The sequence below is a fragment of the Balaenoptera physalus genome, assembly GCF_965194825.1.
Source record: "Balaenoptera physalus genome assembly, chromosome: 19".
Lineage (NCBI taxonomy): Eukaryota > Metazoa > Chordata > Mammalia > Artiodactyla > Balaenopteridae > Balaenoptera > Balaenoptera physalus.
The window spans coordinates 60,481,963-60,502,365 of NC_138900.1; the positions used below are offsets into that span (position 1 = coordinate 60,481,963).

The 20,403-nt window shown below is 43.1% G+C and overlaps 1 protein-coding gene and 1 long non-coding RNA gene across 2 annotated transcripts in view; both read left to right on the plus strand.

The window, feature by feature from the left end:
- The window catches only part of LOC309649344, a 979,232-nt gene that overhangs the window by 568,359 nt on the left and 390,470 nt on the right, over nucleotides 1-20,403 (plus strand). The window lies entirely within an intron of this gene.
- On the plus strand, nucleotides 484-9,744 carry DYNLRB2 (dynein light chain roadblock-type 2). The gene is made up of 4 exons (XM_082439257.1): nucleotides 484-609; nucleotides 2,910-2,985; nucleotides 8,498-8,665; nucleotides 9,496-9,744. Exons 1-4 carry the CDS (start codon nucleotides 607-609, stop codon nucleotides 9,537-9,539), a joined length of 291 nt encoding a protein of 96 aa, XP_082295383.1. The 5' UTR covers nucleotides 484-606; the 3' UTR covers nucleotides 9,540-9,744.

Sequence of the window (20,403 nt, forward strand, 5' to 3'; positions counted from 1 at the left end):
ATCAGCCCTGCACAAGGCAGCGCCACAGGAAATACTCCGAGGGTCACTGGGCAGCTGAGGCTATACCCAATATCACCCCGGAGTCACACGGACCCACCCCGCTTTATCTGCTCCACAGCGCGTATCACACTTGGACAGTATTGCTTCGTTTGTCGCATTTCGTCTGTCTCCCCCGCTAGAATGTACCACAGGCCCAGAGAGCGGGACGTGGTAGGTGGTCAATAAATCGTTCTTTAACGGGGAAGTGGCGGTTACACGAACGCGTACCTCAAGGAATGAATGAGTGAAAGGACGAACGAATGACCCGGAGCCTGGCCTAAGCCCCTCAGCTCTCCTCATGCCCAGCGGCCCGCGAGCCGGGCGCGCCCCAGGTGAGCGCTCGGAGCCACGGTCCCCAGCCTCCGCCTACGGCGGCCGGGAGGCGTCAAGCCACTTCGGGGCGGAAGAGCCTGCCCGGCGGGGCCCGACCCGCGCGCACGCAGGCGCGGCCACCCACGCTTCCGGGAGGTCACTTCCTCCCCTGTCTCGTAGCAACGGCTGGCAGCGTTGCTGACATCCCGGGCAGCGGTGGCACCGGACTGAGCTCAGAGTCTCGCCGCCCGCGCAATGGTAAATCCGGGGTCTCTGTCCGCGACCCGCCGCTCCAAGGGCGGCGACCGGCAGGGGACCTTCGCTGTCCGGCTCCCGGGGCCGACCCAGGCCCGGCCGGGCCCGGAGCCGGGGCGAAGGCTGGGGGCTCCAGAAGCTTCTTGGAGGAGCGACACGGAGACCCTGGAGGGACCAGAGGGCGACCGTGGAGGGAGGGAAGATGTCTAGATGGGGGAAGCTATCTTGGGGCAAACATATCTGGGGGGGGGTGACTTCTGAGGGGTGATACTTGTGGAGGGAGGATATCGAGAAAGAGAAGAGAGATACGGAGGGGATGAAAGATCCTGAGGGGAATGAGAAATCTCCTCGACAGCGAGGAAAGTTTGAAAAGGGGGGCGGCGCGAGGGAGAGGAGAAAAATCACCCTGAGAGGGAAGAAAGAGAGCGGACAAGGAGCACAAGGAAATGGAGAGAGGGGAGAAGGAGGAGTTATTGAGAGAGAAGAAAGGAAAATAAAGAGGCAGCAGGAATGGGAGGGGGAGGAGAAGAAAAGGAAAATGGAGACAGGAAAGTTTGAAAAAGAACAAAGTGAAAGCAAAGAGTTTCTTTTTAAGAAAGGAATGAAAAGAGAATTGGCGATGGGAATTAAGAGACTGTAAGGGGGGCTCAAAAATCACCAAAGGAGAAAACACCTGGGAAAAGAGAGGGAAAGGCCGGGAAGATCAGAGAGAGGCGTTTGGGAGAGAAGTAAAACAGAAAAAGATAAAACGAGGGCAGCGGTTGTAAGGAGCTGTGGACGTTGTCTTATAGATGGCAAAAAAATGTAGTAAGTCATTGATCCCTGTACAGCTATTATGCTTTAAGTTCAGTGTTTCCCAAAGTGAGATGCAAACATTAGTTGCTACTTAAGATGGCTCAGAAAACCAAAAACCACAGAGTGAATCACATCAGAGAAAGTTATTCCTCTTTCTTTTTTTTTTTTGTTTTTTTTCCCCAGCCTTTAGACTATATCCAGGAGAGAGTTTTTGGCACTGTTAGGTCGTTAATACCACTATCCTTTGGTAGTTTTGATTTTTCACCTGAAGGGCAGACCTCAGGCTCAGAGCTCTCATTGGGGTAAAATTTAATAATATGTTCTCTCTTTGTTTGGTTTGTTTTTATGGTTATTTCTGCCTATGACAAATGATACCAGATTTACATTTGTGGTAGTGATATATAATTTCCTTTTAAAATGCATTTATTTAAGCTTTTAGCAGTGAAATAATTTTAAGAATGTGCTGGGTAAATAATATAGATGGTATTCATAACGTCAAAAATTATAAATCTAGTACATGAATGCCTGAAATTTAGAAAACACCTGCTATAGTGGTGGAAAGAGGAAATAAGTGCTCCCACCCACATTAGGGGCAAAAGAAAACTGTCTTTTGACTAAAGCAACATAACGTTCACCTTCACAATGCTGGAAAGAAAAATATATCATAAATCCTCATCAAGAGACTCTGCAGAATACTGTTTGAATTCAGAATATCCAGTGATTACTCAGTTATGGAAAATATGCAGGCTGGAAAAAATTATTATTGATTTTAGCATTTGTAGAAGGAAAGAAACTGGTACAATATATATAGTCTATGCATGTGATTCAGAAAGCTGAGTTTAAAACCCAGTAGTGGGATTCCAACATAATCATTCATGGTTGAACGTTCAGCTTGCACTGAGATCCAGGCTGTGGTTACCAACAGAATCCTGGAATCCTGGAATACACTGTTTTTACAGAATATTTTGAATTTAACCATCTGAACTCCCAATTAGGTGGCATTTAGAACTGAGAATATGATTTCTCATTAAGTGATGCTTTTAGACAGAAAGAGGCAGTGATATAGCTCTATAAATATTTTTTAAATCTATAATATAGAAAAGGGATTTTTCACTTGAATGCAGAAAGATCAATGAATGAAAGATGACCAGGAGCAGATTTCTGTTCAACAACATAGGATACTTTTCCAGTGAATAGAGGCAGATAAAAATGGAGTGAGCTCTTGTGAGGCAAGAAGCTTTCTGTCTCAACAAGAGTTCCAGCCAAGATATCTGTCAGGGTTGTACGTAGAGGGTCTTACATAGGCTTGCATATGGGACCTGACAATTTCAAAGCTCTCTTCCAAAAATCTGGGAACTGACAATTTCAAAGCTCTCTTCCAAAAATCTGAGCTTCTAAATCTTAGTTTAAGGAGATTGGAGAATAGGGGTCTTTCAAAACATTACTCTAGTTAGGACTGGGGTCACCACAAAGACTCTTTGGTTAATTTTCTTCCTGATCTCTTCCAGGCAGAGGTGGAGGAAACCCTAAAGAGGATCCAGAGCCATAAAGGGGTTATAGGAACGATGGTTGTAAATGCAGAAGGTAAACACCTCACAGGCTGCCTTCTTGACAGGCAGAAGCCGACCAAGAGCCTGTTTGTCGTGTGAAGCCTTAGGCAAACATCCTGGAATTTTAAATCAAAAGTATATCTTGTATATTTTAGCTAGAGCATTTACTCATCAAACATCTATTGAGTATCTATTAATTACATGCCAAGAACTCTGCTAAGAGGTAGGGAGATAAATATTAATAAGACATGCATAAAAACACCTATATATTCCTAAGAAATGCTGCACATTGTCTAATTTTTAAAGCTTTGGTAACTCTCTTCTAACATTTCAGGAGTATCAATAAAACTATTATATTGAAGATAGAAAGAATACCGTTGTTGGCAGTTTGCTTTCGTTTTAACATTGTAAAGCGTACAGAGTTTCAATCTTCATTTTTAAAAGAAATCGTTCCTTCACCGTAGTTAATGAAATCTTTGAGAATTAATTTTAATGTAATTTATAGTATAGTCTTTGTGGTTATAGTTTAAGAAGGGCCAATACGTTTCCACCTATGAAATCTGTAGACTTATACCAGAGACTTGCCTATTAACAATCCCCAAAGCCTTTTCTCTGGCACACTGTTCCACGCTCAGCTATGGTGGCAGCCTCTTAAAGGCTTCTGCTGGCTTCATTGCTGATTCAGGCATTTGCAAGGGCAAGAGGTGCCACAAACCCCAGAGCACTAGTTGAAATAAGAGTAGCTACTTCACATAGTCCATGGTACAACCATGGATTTGGTACATTGCCAGCTCAGTGCTTGGCAACAGACTCTCATAGCTAATCATTATTCTGGAGCAAATCCATCAATAAATATTTAGTGAGCAACTACCCACTGAAAGTCTGTTTAAACTCTAAACTTCAATCCCTTATCATTAAAAATGCAAAATAACCTACTTTACTGGTGACTGTGACAATTAAGTGAAATAATACTTGTCAAGTGCCTGGCACAATACCTAACACTTAACACAATTGTAATTAAATAGTTCTGTGAATGTGGGAATTTTTAATTTATTTGTACAGATAAAACATTTGATGTGTTTTACAAAATAATAAAATAAAATTTTAATAAATTCAGTGTCAAATGAATATAATAAATTCACCCAGCTTGAGTGATCAGGAGGGAGAGGATTTAACATCAGCCTACAGGAAAGTCAAGAGCTATGCCTCCTATTTCCAGGAAGCGGTCCAGCCCAAGTCCATGGTTCTGGTTGAACTGATTTTAGTTTCAGGCATTTGCATAAACTCTGCCACACCCCCCTAAGATGGGTTATTTGTGTGACTTCACAGAGATGCTTTATTTGTTTTCTTTGGCTGCCATAACAAAGCACCACATACTTAGTGGCTTAAAAAAGATTAGACATTTATTTTCTCTCAGTTCTGGAAGGCCAGAAATTGAAAACAAAGTGTCAGTGGGTCCAGGCTCTCTTCAGAGGCTCCACAGGAGGATCCTTCCTTGCCTCTGCCCAGCTTCTGGTGATTTCCAGCGATCCTTGCTGTTGACTGGTCTGTAGGTGCATCACTCCAGTCTCTGCCTCCATCATCGTGTACGTTCTCCTCTCTGTGCTCTGTTTTCTCTTCTTATAAGGACCCGTCGTTGGACTGATCCAGTATGACCACACTGGATCCAGTATGACCACACTGATCCAGTATGGCCTCATTTTAACTAATTACATCTTCAAAGACTCTATTTCCAAATAATGTCACATTCTGAGGTTTAGGGTGGGCTTGAATTTTGGAGGGGACACTATTCAACCCAGTCCAGATGCATTCACCTGTGACACCCTGGACAATATATCTAATGTGTTACTTTGGAAGACTTAGTCTAAAGCACATAATCCTGGCAATATGCATCAAATGTCTGAAAAATATCCATACCTTATGATCTGTAATTCCACTCCTAGAAATTTGTTCAAGAAGTGATGAAGGAAAGATTTAGGTGCAAAGGATATTACGGAGGCATCATACATAATAGCAATAAATAAACAGACAAGTACATAAATCCCAACAGTAGGGAAATTTTTAAATTATGTAATATTTACTCAGTGAACCATTACTCTATTTAAAATGTTGAAGAATATTTAGAGTCATGAAAAACTACTCACAATGTTAGATGAAAAAAAGCAGGAAACGAAGCAGTAGCCAGCATCTTCTAATCCTAAATACGGCCAGGCAGACATACACACTGAAATATGGAAGAAAAGGCAGGGATATGTTACGGTGATTATCTCTGAGTGGTAGAATTAAAAATGACTTTCATTTTCCTGAGGTCTCTCAATTAACACTTTTCTCATCCAAAGGCAACAAAATACTAGTTTTAGTACCCATTAACTTCTAATTAACCTCTACTAGGATAAGGTTGTGTTAGGATTCAGGGCACTTTTCTGAAAGCCAAATTAACCTTTTTCCCAAAAATATAAATGAGGGGCTTATTTTTATGGTCAGATTATTAACAACCAGAGTATATGACAAGGATGTTTACTAATAGCATACGGTATGAGTTGTGCGACCAGAATGAAATGAAATACTCCATCTCAACAGGCTACTCAATTTTAGACGGAAGTGCCATTTATCACAGTGCAGCTTTGCAGCTTTCAGAAGCCCCATGAAATTTAACACCGAAAATATTTAACTAAGCTGGCGTTTATGTGTTCTTGTTCTGTACCAATGGTTTTGGTCCACTAATTCTAGGCAAATCATTTTAACAAATTTTTAGGTTTTAATTGTGGCTAGGTAGGCCTTCTACCACGTTTATCCATTTAGATCTCATCCTCTGCCATGTTAAATAGTGTCCTTTGGTTTCACTATTATTGAAACATAGACTTCTTATTCATGACAGTAAAGTGGACTTACCAATTCAGCCCAATGCTGAGGAGTATAGGTTTTTGTTAGATTCTTTGTTAGCATTGGTTTCCCATTTACAAAATAATTCATTGTTTACAATATTGCAGTACCGACCACAGAACTAGATACTGGTGAACATGTATATTTGTTTCCCAGAAAGTCATATCTGTCATATATTCTTATGTGTATAAGCCTGATTTCTGCAGACTCTTAATTTTAAATATTCTTGACATTTCTAACAATCCATCATTTGAGTTTCATTAGGTTTTATCAGCCATCCAGCCAATTCCTTTTATTTTTGAAATACAATCTATCAACCAAATGTACAGTTGAAGAATGCCAGCTTACTGGAACCATGAAGAGTCATATTTTAAAGTAGTGTCATAAGTTCAGGAATATAGAATATATACTCTTTGTTCTAGAAGTTACATTTTAAGAATTTATCCTACACATATATACAAATGTAAAATGGCATGCACACAGACATATTCTGTAGCCTTGTTTATAAAAATCAAAAATTGGGAACAGCCCAAATGCCTGTCAGGAAGATATATTAGTTACATGTATTACAAAGCATCCATTCAACAGTCACATTACACAGACATTAACATGAATGACCTAGCCTTACGCGGACTGAATGGAACAACTTCCCGAGTGTATTAAAAGAAAAAAGTCAAGGTACAGAATAGAAAATGATACAGTTAAAGAATACAAACACAAACATACTGGAATAGACTTAGAATATCCCTGCAAGGACACCAAAGAAACTGAGAACAGTGGTTACCTCTCAGAAGGGGAAGTGGGTGAATTTTATACCATGTGCTAAAGTTACTTCCTAATAAATTATTTTTTAATTACCTCACATAGTCTCAAGCAAGAACTCAATAAATATTTGTTGATTGATTTTTTTTTCCCAAGGGTCTACAGTGGATACGAAAAACTCCAAGAGTTTCCACGGTGTGCACTTATTATTCAGAAAGGCTAGCCCTTTTATTTATTGACTTGGATCATGAATAGACTGACTAAGTAGGCCTGAGTATCTGATTCATAATCCTGTCATCTACAGTTTAAATAATTTATTCTGGTTGTATTTCTTTTTTGACACTGAGCAATGCAGACTTTGTAGGTAGTCGCTCTTCATGATGCAAAATAAAACTGGTCAAAAAGTGCCCTTGAAAGGTTGAGTGCTTGCTATACTTCAGTTTCCTGCTTGTTAAAGACACATGCCCTGTGATGGTTCATCAGTTGTGAAAGACAGAACTGACTTCTGGAGAAAAAGTGGCCAAGAAACAATAATACAGAAATTAACACGTTTTCTATAAAACCTTACTTAAATAGGTTTTCCTGTAAATACTGTTGTTGCCTTCTTTGGCAAGACCTACTCTGGAGAGAATGGTTTTCTTTAAAAGAAATTAGTCTGTTCCAAAGTCAGAGTTGAGGCTCTCAAAGAGTTTCATGAAAAACAGGTAAAATCCCAAGTTAGAAGTGCTCATCTTGTTTACCAGTTTCTGGAGCTACATTCTCTGAGGGAAAAACCAAGAGAGCCACGTCGGCCTTTTTTATTGATTGGCCTTAATTCAGGTTCCTGAGGAACTTGACAGTGATCCCAAATTCACCTTCATATGTCTCCCTAAACGCAAGGCACATTTGCAAATCAAATCCCTGGAATTCCCTGGTTGATCTGGTAGTTTTCAAAATAATCTGAAGGCCGGTTCTGATTAGACATAGTGTATGTAAAATACCTAGCACAGCACCTGTTCCATAATAAGCGCTGAGTGACCTGAATGGAGCTGGATTGATATGAACTGAATTGAATTATACTTGCATATTCGTCTGGCTAGATTTTTCCAGTTAAATTAATAGCTTCTGTTTTAAACCCATATAATGAAACAATAGAGCACACAAGTAGCCAAATTTAATCATGCTTAAACCAAGAGTGAGTGCAAACCAGGGAATGCCCAGCCGAACTGCAGAGTCTTGGTTGCTGTATTTTCTAGCATAAAAATTAAGGTTTGCAAAATACCGTATGAGGAAGTTACGAAGAAATTTTGAAAATCCCTTTTGATATACCCTCTAGCATGTGCAGTGACATCCCCTTTCTATTTCTGGCCTCAGGGGAGAAACTAGCACCATGTCACAGACCAAGCATTTCACAGTGGACTCACCGTAGACAGGATGCTTAGGGGAATGCATTTCGTATAGTAATATGTCAACTTAGTACTGAAATAATCAATTAGCAACTTCCAGAAGACTTGTGTACAAAAATGTTCATCACCATTAGCTACAAAAACAAAAACACACTACCTAACAATCCAACAGTAGGGAGTTGATTATATTATGATATATCAAAAAAATAGTAAAGTCTACAGCCATTAAAAATAATGTTGATGGCATCATCAACAAGGACAGCTTGTATGCTATAATTTAAATGAAGAAAAAAGCAACAGTCAAATATGTAATTATAGTTTGATGCAACTAAATTTTAAAATCCACGTAATGGCAAAACGATTGGAAGGAAATAAAATTGTTACCTTTGAGTGATATGAGCCATCACTTTTTCTTCCTTTTTACAATGACAGTATTTTCCAGTATTTCTACGATGCACATATTACTTTTAAAATCAAAACAAAAAATGTTTAACCCCAAATTAAATCTCGTACCAGGCATTCCCATCCGAACGACCTTGGACAACTCGACAACAGTTCAATATGCAGGTCTCCTTCATCAGCTGACCGTGAAAGCCAAGAGCACAGTTCGTGACATTGATCCTCAGAACGACCTAACTTTTCTTAGGATCAGATCAAAGAAACATGAAATCATGGTAGCTCCAGGTAATTTGGCATTTCTTTTCATTATTTAAGGCATCTTTCTACTTCACTGGATAAAAGCTTTGTCTCAAAGAACGGGGAGTGTGGATTTCAACATGCAATATGACACATAATGCTCTTCAATTACAAAATGAAGAAGTTTGAATGTGAAAATTCCGTGAAATTAGTAAAGACATTGAATTTTGCCCATTTGTTTTTGTTGTTAGTAATCAAAACATTTAGGAGGTGTAGGTTTCCTGTTATGTGAACTTAGCACACAGACTTTCTGAAGAGTGGGAGAAATGTCTCCTGTCCAGGGGATAACGAAGAGGGCAGATCAAAGGTCTGAGGGTCTTAGACCTTCCCTGGAGTAGAGCACATTCACTGGGGCTATCAAAAGACAGCAGCCACAGAAATACTTCTTTCCTTGAAGGAGGTACATTCACACTTTTAGTGGATGTCAGTGTAAAACAGGACTCATGTTCCTAAATCTAGTCTAGAACAAACTTCGCTGTAGTACAACTGTAAAATCAGAGTTACCCCCAAACTAAATGAAGCTTTCCCTACACCTGTGTTCTCACCCAAGCTGCACATTAGAATCACTTGGAGAGCTTAAAAAAAAAATTACTGATACCTGGGACTCTATCCCAGACCAATAAATACAGACTCTCTGGGGCTTGGCCCCAGGTAATGGTATTTTCTGAAAGCTCAACAGGTGATTCTGATGTGCTGGGAGCCCACTGGTCTACACAAGGTCCAAGTGATGTGTTGAAGAGAAAAGCAGATTAGCTGAAGTATTCATTTATTAAATTTAATTTTTAGGGTGGATTAACTTTGTCCATATCTCTCCACAGATAAGGAATATCTTCTGATTGTCATTCAAAATCCATGTGAATAGACCTGCAATGGACAAGTTCTGTGCTGGGACGCCAGGCTGAAAACACTTCACTCTTTAAAGATTCCTAAAATTATAATCCAATCTAAATGATCTTTTGGACATTCCTTTCTATTTTTACATTTAAACTCCTCTACATGTCTCATTTAGTCTGTTTTTAATGTATTGTAAATTTGTGATTTAGCTATATAATAAATAAATTCTGGTATGTATGCCTCATTTTTTTTAGGATACACAAAACCAAAGAATTCTAGTGAGAAGACAGCCTTCCTTGAGACAGTTCTTTTCGTCTAGAAGTAATGGCCACCAAGAATTAGAATAGAAGTGTGATTCTGCCCATTTCGCTGACATGCCAGAGAGTTTCAGTGGAGCAGAGTGGGGCCAGGAGGGAAGCAGGGCATCCCAGCCCTCAAGGAGCTACAGGTGCTTTCCCAGCTTAAACGAGGGCCGTGAGAAGTCAAGAGCGCAGTTCTCAGTTGGGTCAGCACTGCCCCCTGCGAAACTCCTCAGGCCTGTCCTTCCATCACACCAGCCTGAGGGGACCAGGAGCGGGTCCTGAGCAAGGATGCACACGTCAAAAGCTGCCTAGAGAACTCCGGAGGGTTTATCTTACTAGATATTTCAAACATTCTCAACATAATGAAAATGATAGAACAAATATAACAGATTTCCACGACCCATATAGAATAGATGTTAATCTTTTGCCATGTTTGCCATATATCCTCTTTTTTTTTCTAATTAAGCATTTTATTTTGAGATAACTGAGGATTCACGTGAAACTGTAAGAAATAACATAGATCCTGTGTACCCTCTACCCAGTTTCCCCCATGGCAACATCTTTCGAAACCATAGTACAATATCACAACCAGGAAATGGACACTGATTCAGCCTAGATACAGAGCATTTCCATCACCACCCGAGCTCCTCGTGGTACCCTTTTGTAGCAACCCCCCAACCCCTGGCACCCACTAATCTGTCCTCCACTTCTGTAATTTTGTCATATCAAAATGGTTGTTATATAAACGGAATTATACAGTACGTAGCCTTTTGAGATTGACTTTTTTTACTCAGCATAATGCTGTTGAGATTCATCCAAAAAGTAAACATTATGGATACAGCTGCAGCCCCCCTCCTCCTTTGTGCCTTGGTCCTCTCCTTTTCCGGACTTGTCAGGATGCACAAGTCACCCTGCATGGGGGTCCACAGACGCTTCCTCCTAAGTTCCCACAACTCCACAACAAGCCAAGAGTGAGGAATGGTGCAGGACAAGTTTAGTTCTGCCACTGCCATGGCACCAGCTTGCATCCTGGGAGGCTACAATAGCCCAACCCAAGCAGACGGTGGTCTGGGCAGAAAAGAAGGGCCAAGGCAAATCCTTCAGGTGAAAGGGGTTTACTCTCCACGTGGTGATGGTAGAGGAGACGGGCCAAGGCTGGAAGGGACCATGGTGGCCGAAGCCAAAGAGTCAATCCTATCCACGCAACAGACGTCTGCACCCCACTGCAGATCTCAGTGCCCCTGGAAAGTGGGACCCACGTGAATATACTCTGAAAATGCTCTCCAGGTATTTGCAGTGCAGCTCCAGGCTGAGATCCACTGCGGTTACTCAACAGTGGGTCTTACTGGGGTGGTGAGGAGAGTAGCCCAAGACACACATAAATACAAGTTCCATCCGGGAACAGCCCTGGGGTTCCCCCACATCATCAAGCCAGCTGAGCCCTAGATTTACAAGGAGGATGCTGTCTCTGTCTCCGGAGAGAACAGAACAAATGAGGAAATGAGCTTAAATTACAGCAGAAGTGAGTTCTTCTAAAAAAAGTGGGATGAATAAACATCAAAGAGATCGCAGGATGGAGAGCCTATACTATATAGCACGTATTAGACTTTCGAGCATTTTCCCCACACTTTTTGTTTTAAAAAACTTCAAACTGGCAGAAGAGGAGAGAATGAACACCCACATAAGCTTCACCCACATTCACCAACTCAATATTTTACAACATTTGCTTCATGTCTCTCCCTCCCTCCCCATAACCCACACCCATAACCCCAATTTCCTACTTAAGAAATTTATTATTGATACAATAATAGCATCTAATATAGTCATGTTCGAATTTCCTCAATGGTCCCAATAATGTCCTTTATAGCTATTTTTTTAAATCCAGGAGTCTATCAAGGGTAACATATTGCATTTGGTTGTCACGTCTCGAGCTGTTCAGCTGTTGTTAGAACCCCTGTGTTCTATCCTCCCCCTCTAGGTGGTATCGAATTTGTGTTTGTTCTCCCTGGAGTCCCCAGGGTCATCTGCTCCGCAGCCTCCTTGAGCCCCTCCTGATTGGACCCAGATGCAGCAGCCTGTAATTATAGAGGAAATTCAGCCCAAGAGCAGGACTTGGTCACAGGTGAGTGCTTCCCCTTCCTTATGTCATGACTCAGAGACCAGACGTACCACCATGGACCCAACCTCATCCTTCAGCCAGTGAGGTCTGGGTACCAGAATACCCACTCGCTCAGGCACAGCTTCTGTGTGTGCTGACAATTTCCAACATAAACAACATCTTGTTAGAATCCAAGCAGCAAGGAAATGCACTATTGAGGGAGAGGATCACCGATATCATCTATCTGACTCCTTGGTTTTACAGGTGAGGATTTCACCTGAGCCTGGCGTCCAGTGTTTTTCAGGAATCAAGTATGTCAGTTTGTACTGAACTGGTCAAGCCTCTGGAATTGGTGCTCATGATCTTATCAGGGGGCTCATGCTCTTGTGAGACCACCCCCCATACCCTCCAGAAAAAAACTGTTTTGAGGAGGTAGAGATTAGCTCATTGTTTTAAAATGTACCAGAGGTAACATTTGATTCCAATCCCTAAATCTGTCATCTCCCCATTGTTCCCCAGCCTACCCAGAGCTCATCAGCAGACGCATGGCTGAGTGGTAAAGCCACTTCCTTCCTCCTGGCCCAGCCAGAAATTTCAAGCCCCATTTGAGATAGATGTAGCAGTGGGAAACCTCTGGCAGGTGCAGATGCCACTGCTTTAAGTGCCAGGGCTCTGTGTGGGCTCTTTTGTGCAAGGAGACCCTTCCATCCCACTTGGCAGGGAACTCTGCTGTGGTCCTGCCTGCACTTTTGCATCCAGAGGAAACAGTAACCCTTTGCTAGAGGCTGAGACTGTGGTATAGAACTTGCCAAAGCCAATGACAATGGAGGAGGATATAATCTTGGGGAATCTGTATCACCCCTCTCTGCCTTCCAGCACAGAGGCATTCACATTCCCCTTGGATTCCTAACAGCACAGTAAATTAACTCTTTTAAAAAAAACTAAAAGATCCACACTCATACAAAACCATTGATAAAGTTTTCATTTCCTATGAGAAGTACAAGCCTGGACTCACTGGTGCCTCCCCTTAGTCCAAATTGCTATAAATTTTACCTGAACAATAGGAGAGCTATTTGCAGACTCTCTGGGGGAACATATCCCAACCATCAATATTAATGAGAATGAACCTGGAAAGACCAGCTTAATAAAATAACTGAAATGCATTTACACATCATTAGCATTACGAGCTCCCAAATCTTCATCACTGAACAGCAGGACCATCTGAGAAGGGGATGAGCGGCAGCCTGCCCAAAGCTCCAGCAGATGCCTGCCTCTCAAAGCCACTTTCACTGGTTACATTCTGGCTTTTGAGCTAGATCACCTCTTCCAAAGCAAAACTCACCATAGACTAAGATTTGAATTCTCCTCCCCCCCACCCTCTCTTGGTCTTTGAAAAATTACAATTATCCCCAATACGTCTTTGACATGGGGGAAATACCCTTACTCTTCTGAATTTAGAAAATACGTAATATATGCCCTTGAATAGGAAAAGATAGCCAGAGATAGTCACTCAGTCAAGCAATATTTAGTCTTACGTTCCCCATTGGAAGAAAAAGTAGATCATGTTTGGGGCCATAACAGAGCTTTCAGAGTGGTGAAAGCATCTCCAATGAGGAGTCTTGACAAAAAATAAAGTGGTATTTCAACTCCTAGGAAATCCTAGGTCTAGACTCCCCCCTTAATATGAAACCATCTCTAGTAATGGAAGCTCAGGCATCCCCAGGGAAGTTCGGGATATTTTTAGGATCTGGAAGATTTCAGGTCAGTAACACTTTCCTGTATATTTCTTAGGCAAGATGTGACGCAGAGGGTTGGGTGGGCCATACGCTCAGCCACACCTTGAACACAGAGAAAAAAAGACTCAACCTTCTTACTTCCTCCTGGGTTCTGACTCTGGGAAACCTCCCCTCCTTCTTCCCTTCACCATACATGACCTCAGGACTCCCTCTCTTGATGCCCTCAACCTTGAACATTCCTGCTGCGTGCAGAAATGGTTTTCAAATTCTCTTTCTTTGGTCAACTTTACATCATGAGATGTAAAGACGGTGCCGTTGAAAGATCACGAGACCTACAGTCTGACTCTACTTATTTGTTAACAGGATCCCCAACTTCTCTGACCCTCAGTTTACTCACCTACAAACGTGAAGAACGCCCGCCCACAGTGGCCTTGCCTCCTGAGCTATACGGTACAGCATAGGTGCCAATTATTATGATTAACTGTAGCAATAGCGGCCAAATAAACCAAGTTTACCAGAATGTAAGTCACTGTAACACATCTCACTGTGGCCTCTTCTACTCTTTAACCATACGTAAAAATGGATTTAAAGAGTTATAATCCTGCTGGGTTCACACTTTTGTCTAATTCCTTTAGTTATCATTTAATAAGCATTGCCACGGGGCAGCGGGGAGGGATAAATTGGGAGACTGGGATTGACATATACACACTAATATATATAAAATAAATAACTAATAAGGACCTACTGTATAGCACAGGGAACCCTTGTCAGTACTCTGTAATGACCTATATGGAAAAAGAACCTAAAAAAGAGTGGGTATATGTATATGTATAACTGATTCACTTTGCAGTACAGCAGAAATTAATGCAACATTGTAAATCAACTATACTCTAGAATTTTTTTTTAAATAGAGTGAAGGGACAGAGGCCCATTTTAAAAAAAAAAGCATTGCCACGTTCCTATCTAGGGTTTATATTGATTTTACTTAGTATCTGCATGCAACGCTATCAAGCTTGTCGGTGGTGACCTGACCAGACGAGGCCAATGAGAGATGCTTCCTTGGTATTTAGATTTGAAAGAGAGTCAGAGAGGAAGTTTCCACGTGGCTGGACCTGTGCACAAAGGCAGGGGCGTTGCGGAGGCCATATTTTTCCCAGAGGGGTAGCAGAGAGAGCCTCTTGGAAGGAAGAAATGTAGCAGTTGTGCATCATAACGAGAGTGACAGTACAGTACAGCGTTCATGCCATGGGTTCCCGGCAACCTTCGAGGTCCTCAACTGTATTTTTACCCTTGGGTTTATGAAACTCCTCTAATGCCTTCAACACAGTGTTCCTCTTTGTGTACACTACCAGAGTGAGTTTTATCTGTTGCCTGAAACCAAAAAGTCCTTAGCTAACATTTTGGGGCTATATTTGGGTCGCCCCCGGCTCCTTTAATCAGACATGGTCAAGGAGCCCAGTAACCCCCCGAAAGTGTGTATTAATCAGAGGCCCTGAACAGGTGTTTTGTGGTCTCTCACTCCCCTGCTTCAAAACATGCCCCATGGCTTTAGCAATACAGGGGGAGAGGCCACTGCTGGACACTCCAGGAGGCAGAGCTCTGGGTGGGAGTGTGGCACTGAGATGCCCCTCTAACTGGGCAGCAGGCACTCCAGTTCATTCCCACCTGGAAAGTGGCCTCTGCCTCTGTCACTGGCTGGAAAGAGAACAGGCCACCCGGACTCTAGGCAGATACATTTCCAAAGCACCTCTCTGGGTGGCCTGGAGTATCTGAAGTGGCCGAGAGTCATAAGAGAGACAAAAGGAATAAAGAAGTAAGGTACAGATTCACCTGACAACCTACCATCCCCTTGCTCCCAGAAGGCAGCGTGGTGCTGAAGGAAGGATGCTGTTTTGTAACCAGACTGTCTGGTAGCCAGCCCTGCCATCAATAATTAATAATTAATAATAATAGTAATAATAAAACTACTATTTATGTTATTCCTTTTAGAAGAAGAGAAAGAAAAAGAAGAAGAGGAAGAAAAGAAACGAAAAGAACATCAGCAGCTGCTGACCTTTGTTGATTACTTACCATGTGACAGGCACTTTGGATTTTCACAACAGCCGCAATTTACAGACAGGAACACCACATCTTAGAGGAGTTTCACAGCTTGCCTAAGTTCAAGCAAGTGTTAAGTGTCAGAGGAGGCACTGAAACCCCAATTCTTGACTGGGGCACACATGTTGCCTACGTTGCTGACTCAGCAGATACATGACAAGGAAATTAACATCTCTGAACCTTAGAATCCTTACCATAACTCCTACATGGCGGGTTGTTGGGAGACAAGAAGAAATTATATAAAGCCCCTGACACTTAGTAGATGTTCAACAAAGGGGAGTTGCTATTATCATCATCACCATCATCAGTACTACCTAGAGAACCAGTAAGTGCTGGGAGAGGACCATCACAGCAATTAGGTTATTGTTATAAATATGATCAGTGTCACAGTGTTCACATTTAACAATATTCCATGGGGTTCATCAGATCAATTACTCCTAATTCTTTCACCAAATCCCCAACAATCAGCCATCCATCTGGTCTATAGGATGTCAGACTACCATCCCATTCATGCAATGTCATCATATCAGGAATTGCTCATAGGACCAATCTCCCCATCAAGAATGCAACTACTGTTTTGTATGTTCCTCAAGCCTATGTTTTATCCCCCTCCCATTGTGTCTAAACAGAAACCTGCTTTGTACTATGCTTAATCCCCCTCCCATTCTGTCCACATTTCTAACCTGTTTGAACCATTCCTTCCTTCCCCCTCCCCACCCTGCCTACACATATAACCAGCTTTTCTATTTAGTCTGGATTGATGGATCAATTCAATCCATCAGACTGATTTTCCGGTCTGTAGCAACTGGCTGCATTGACTCAACAATCCAGTCAAGAGAAGTTATGCATTTCGCAGTCTGTTAGGCTTAAGGACACAAACTACCTTATTCTTACCCCTACCCAAGTGCCTGGCAGAAAATCTGGCACAGGGTAGGTACTCAGTCTGTGGGGTAGTCAACATCTCTATTCCCACCCAGGCCCTATTTTAGAAACACTGTTCCCTGGATCATGCGACTGGTTGCAAAGGGGTTCATCAAGTTAATGAGCGCCTTTGAAGTGGACATAGTTAGTAGCTACATCCTCCAAGAACACTCAAGACGGGATTCTGACCAATTAGAAGCTTTAAGACTTCTCCATTCAGATTGCAGGATGAATTAAAGCAGCTCACTGACTGTCATGGGCCTCCTTCTGCATCTGTTCCTGCACAACTTTCTGCTTCCTGAACAGCTCCAGGGAAATACCTGCCCCCGCCGACCCCCGTCAATGCCAGGAAAGCAGAAGGCGCAGCTTCCGAGAATAGGTCCCAGGATTCACAGCTGCACCCTTTGTGGAGCATGGATGGGAGGCCTGTGTCAGCAGGTCCCACCCTTTGGGGACTGGGCTGGCGCTAGCCTCATCAGATTACAATGCCCCAAATGGTGCTGTCAGCCAGATCCTTTATCCAACATGAACTTTAAGTTGTTCACAAACTCTGAGCCTTTCGGTTGGGTATTTGATCCTATCTCAGGGACGCAGGGGGGAAAGTGAATGTCTAGTGTCTCCAGGAAAGGAAAAAAAAAAAAAAAATGCACAACACCATCAGTAATGTCAGGAGGAGCGGAAAGAGGATGTTATCTGAACATGTTTACCTGCTCTTGCCAAGCCCAGCGATTTCTGGGAGATGCAAGCAGAGATGAATAACCATTTATGAAATTTCAAATTAATAAAAATACTGGCTCCATCTGAGAATTGAAAGAAGGTGTGCTTCTTAATCAGGGAACCATTAACCAGGTCGTGCTCTGTTCTGCAAGCACGTAACCAGTAATGACTCTGCCCAGGAGCAGACACAGGTGACATCATCCCTGCCCCCAAGGAGCTCCTAGCGTAGAACGGAGATAGGTGTGCAAAGAATACATTTTCAACACAGTGAGATAATAGCGACCAAAGAAGTACGCGTGAGGGCCGGTGCCAATGTCATGCAAATAAAGGACTGATAAAGGCTTGGTGTTTAAGAAAAGCGGCATTCAAGCAAACATACCTGAGCTGGATATTAAAGGCGGAAGAGGGGTTTACAAAGTTAAGGGGAAGGAAAGAGCAATCTGGGCGTAACGAAGTGTGAAGTGAGGCATAATCTAGGCCAGTGGTCTTTAAACCTTGCTTTAGGAATAGACCTTTGTTCACGCACAGCGGCAAGTAAAGCTGTTTGCTCTCCACGAGGCAGGGTGGGCCTTTCTTCCGTTCTGTCCTCCCCTGCTCTTTGCCCCAACACCTACACACAACGGTCATTCAGGGGCCCCACCCCAGACCTGCTGAATCAGCACCTGCATTTAGGAAGATTGCCAGGGACCCTCGTTCCCATTCAAGTTGGAGAAATGCTCCTCCAGGACGAGGAAATCTATGTTTCCCCCAACAAGTGCCCCCCGGAGAGGGGTTAGGACTAGGAGTTTAGGAACACTGTCGGTCTACCCTTTTTCTCTTCCTGAAATCTTCCTCCACGGCCAAGCCCAGGCCACCCAAAGCCGCAGCTCAGAGTAAGAGCTAGGGAGAGAAGTAAAAGGACGTCATACGGCAGTCAACTTATGCCCCAATCCCGACTAAAAACAAAACGACGAAGGAGACAACCTGGAAAATCCAGCCAAAGCTGATTCTCCAGCCAGGTTTCACATCCCAAGCATTGGGGGATCCCTGGGGGCACCTCAGCCGCCAATGAGTCAGGCCAGCCAGTTTCCACGTGGCATCTCCATGACCTTCACCTTCGCTGGCTCCAAACCTCCTTGGCGCTCCTACCAGAGCTCTGGGCTCCGAACATCACAGATAACCTCTAGGTACCACCCCCTGACCTGCCACCACCGTCTCCTCCTGTGTCAGGCACAACTGCCACTCGTGAGGAAGGAAATGCCTCACCCCCCTTTCTGCTTGGGCTCCTTGTGAAGCCCACCTTTCAGTTTTTACATACAGGGACTTTTCCTGAGTCCAGACCCCAATCTATAATCAGATGATTCTTCCACTCAGAGAAGTGAGACTACAAAGCCCCCGTGCAAACAGGTTTCTGATGGCGCCAGCCTACAGTTGGCCGGACAGGCCTGGATCCCAGGGTGGGCTCCAGCAGGCTCCTGCACTATTTTTTCACCACCACATACAGTCTTGGAGCCCAGGCCGTGTCCAGGTTCTTTATGATGTTACCCCATTGACCTCAAAATAACCTCACCTGGTAGACTTTATTCATCCCCATTTTCCTGACAAGGAAAATGAGGTTCCCATGAGGGCGGTATCCTGCCCAGAGTCACACTGCTCGACCCAAAGCCCCTTGAAGTCTGAAACCAAGTCTTATTTATCATTGCCCCCCAAACTCGTGCATTGTTCAGAGTCTGCATTTAGTCTACACTCCATGTAGAAAGCCTGGATGCAGAATAAATGAATAGTGCGTGTGGTATAATCCACATCACCGGTTTGGCGGGGGGCAAATAGGGGCACACACTTTAAAGAAATAAGGGCAACTTGACCACTGGAGCCTCCACCTCCCAGGTCCATAGGACATCTGAGGTCTCTCTCAGACCTATTCCTTCCCAGAACTTCCCAGAATATGATTCCCGATTTGGGGTTGCCATTACTATTTCTCCTGCCATCAGCACTGAAAAACAGGCTGTTCTGCTCTCCAGATTAGGATACTCAGCTCCAACACAGCCATAAACACTATGCTTATGTGTCTGAAAACACACACATGTGGAAAGGTTTTGAAAAATACACACCAGGACATTAATAACAGTGATTTCTGAGTGAGTGGGATTATGCCTGATTTTATTTTCTCCTTTTTACCCTTCCTTATTTTTATTTTTCACCTTTCTACAATTTAAACTTTTATTGAAGTGTGATATGCAAACAAAAAGCACATACAACATAAGTATGTAGCTCGATGAATCTTCACAAACTAAACACACCCGTGTAACCAGCATCCAAATCAAGAAACTAAACACGTCTGCCTCCCAAGAGGTACCCTTTGAGCTTCCCTCTGGTCTCTGATGCCCACCCCAAGGGTCACTAAAAGCCTGGCTTTTGTCACCAGAGATTATTACTTTTTTCTCTTTGTGTACTTTGGATAAGTGGAATTTTCTGTGTCTAGCTTCTTTCAACTGTCAGTACACTGGGGACAGTCATCCACATTGTGAGTGGGGGGTAGGCTTCGCTCATTCTCATCTCCATTTCTTGCTTTCTTAAGCACAGAAAATGTGACCTATGCATCTTTTCCTTGGGGGCAGGAGGAAGTCTATATAGAAGGAAGTATGCAGCCAGGTCTCTCCTTGCAGAAAGCAGGTCCACGAAAACAGGGCTGATTTCATTCAGACAGATGGCAGAAAGAAATGAGAAAGATTGATGCTACCAGCCACTGGTTCCCAGACGCCCACAGGTCCCCCATCCTGGTGCAGCGGAAAGAACATACACCTTGAAAGCTTAGGTTCAAATCCTGATTTGGCCACTCACCTCTCCAGGGAATGATGTTCGACAGTAAGCCTCAGTAAAATGGGGATCTCAGTAAAATTGTGTCCTGGAGCAGACATGCTGGCTCTCACCCACATCCCCTGAGTTCACTTTACCATTTCTGTGTGCTCTTCTGCCGGCCTCCGGGGGGGTGGTTTGCATCCACCTGCCCTTGGGTGGAGCCACTTTGTGAGCACACGGAGA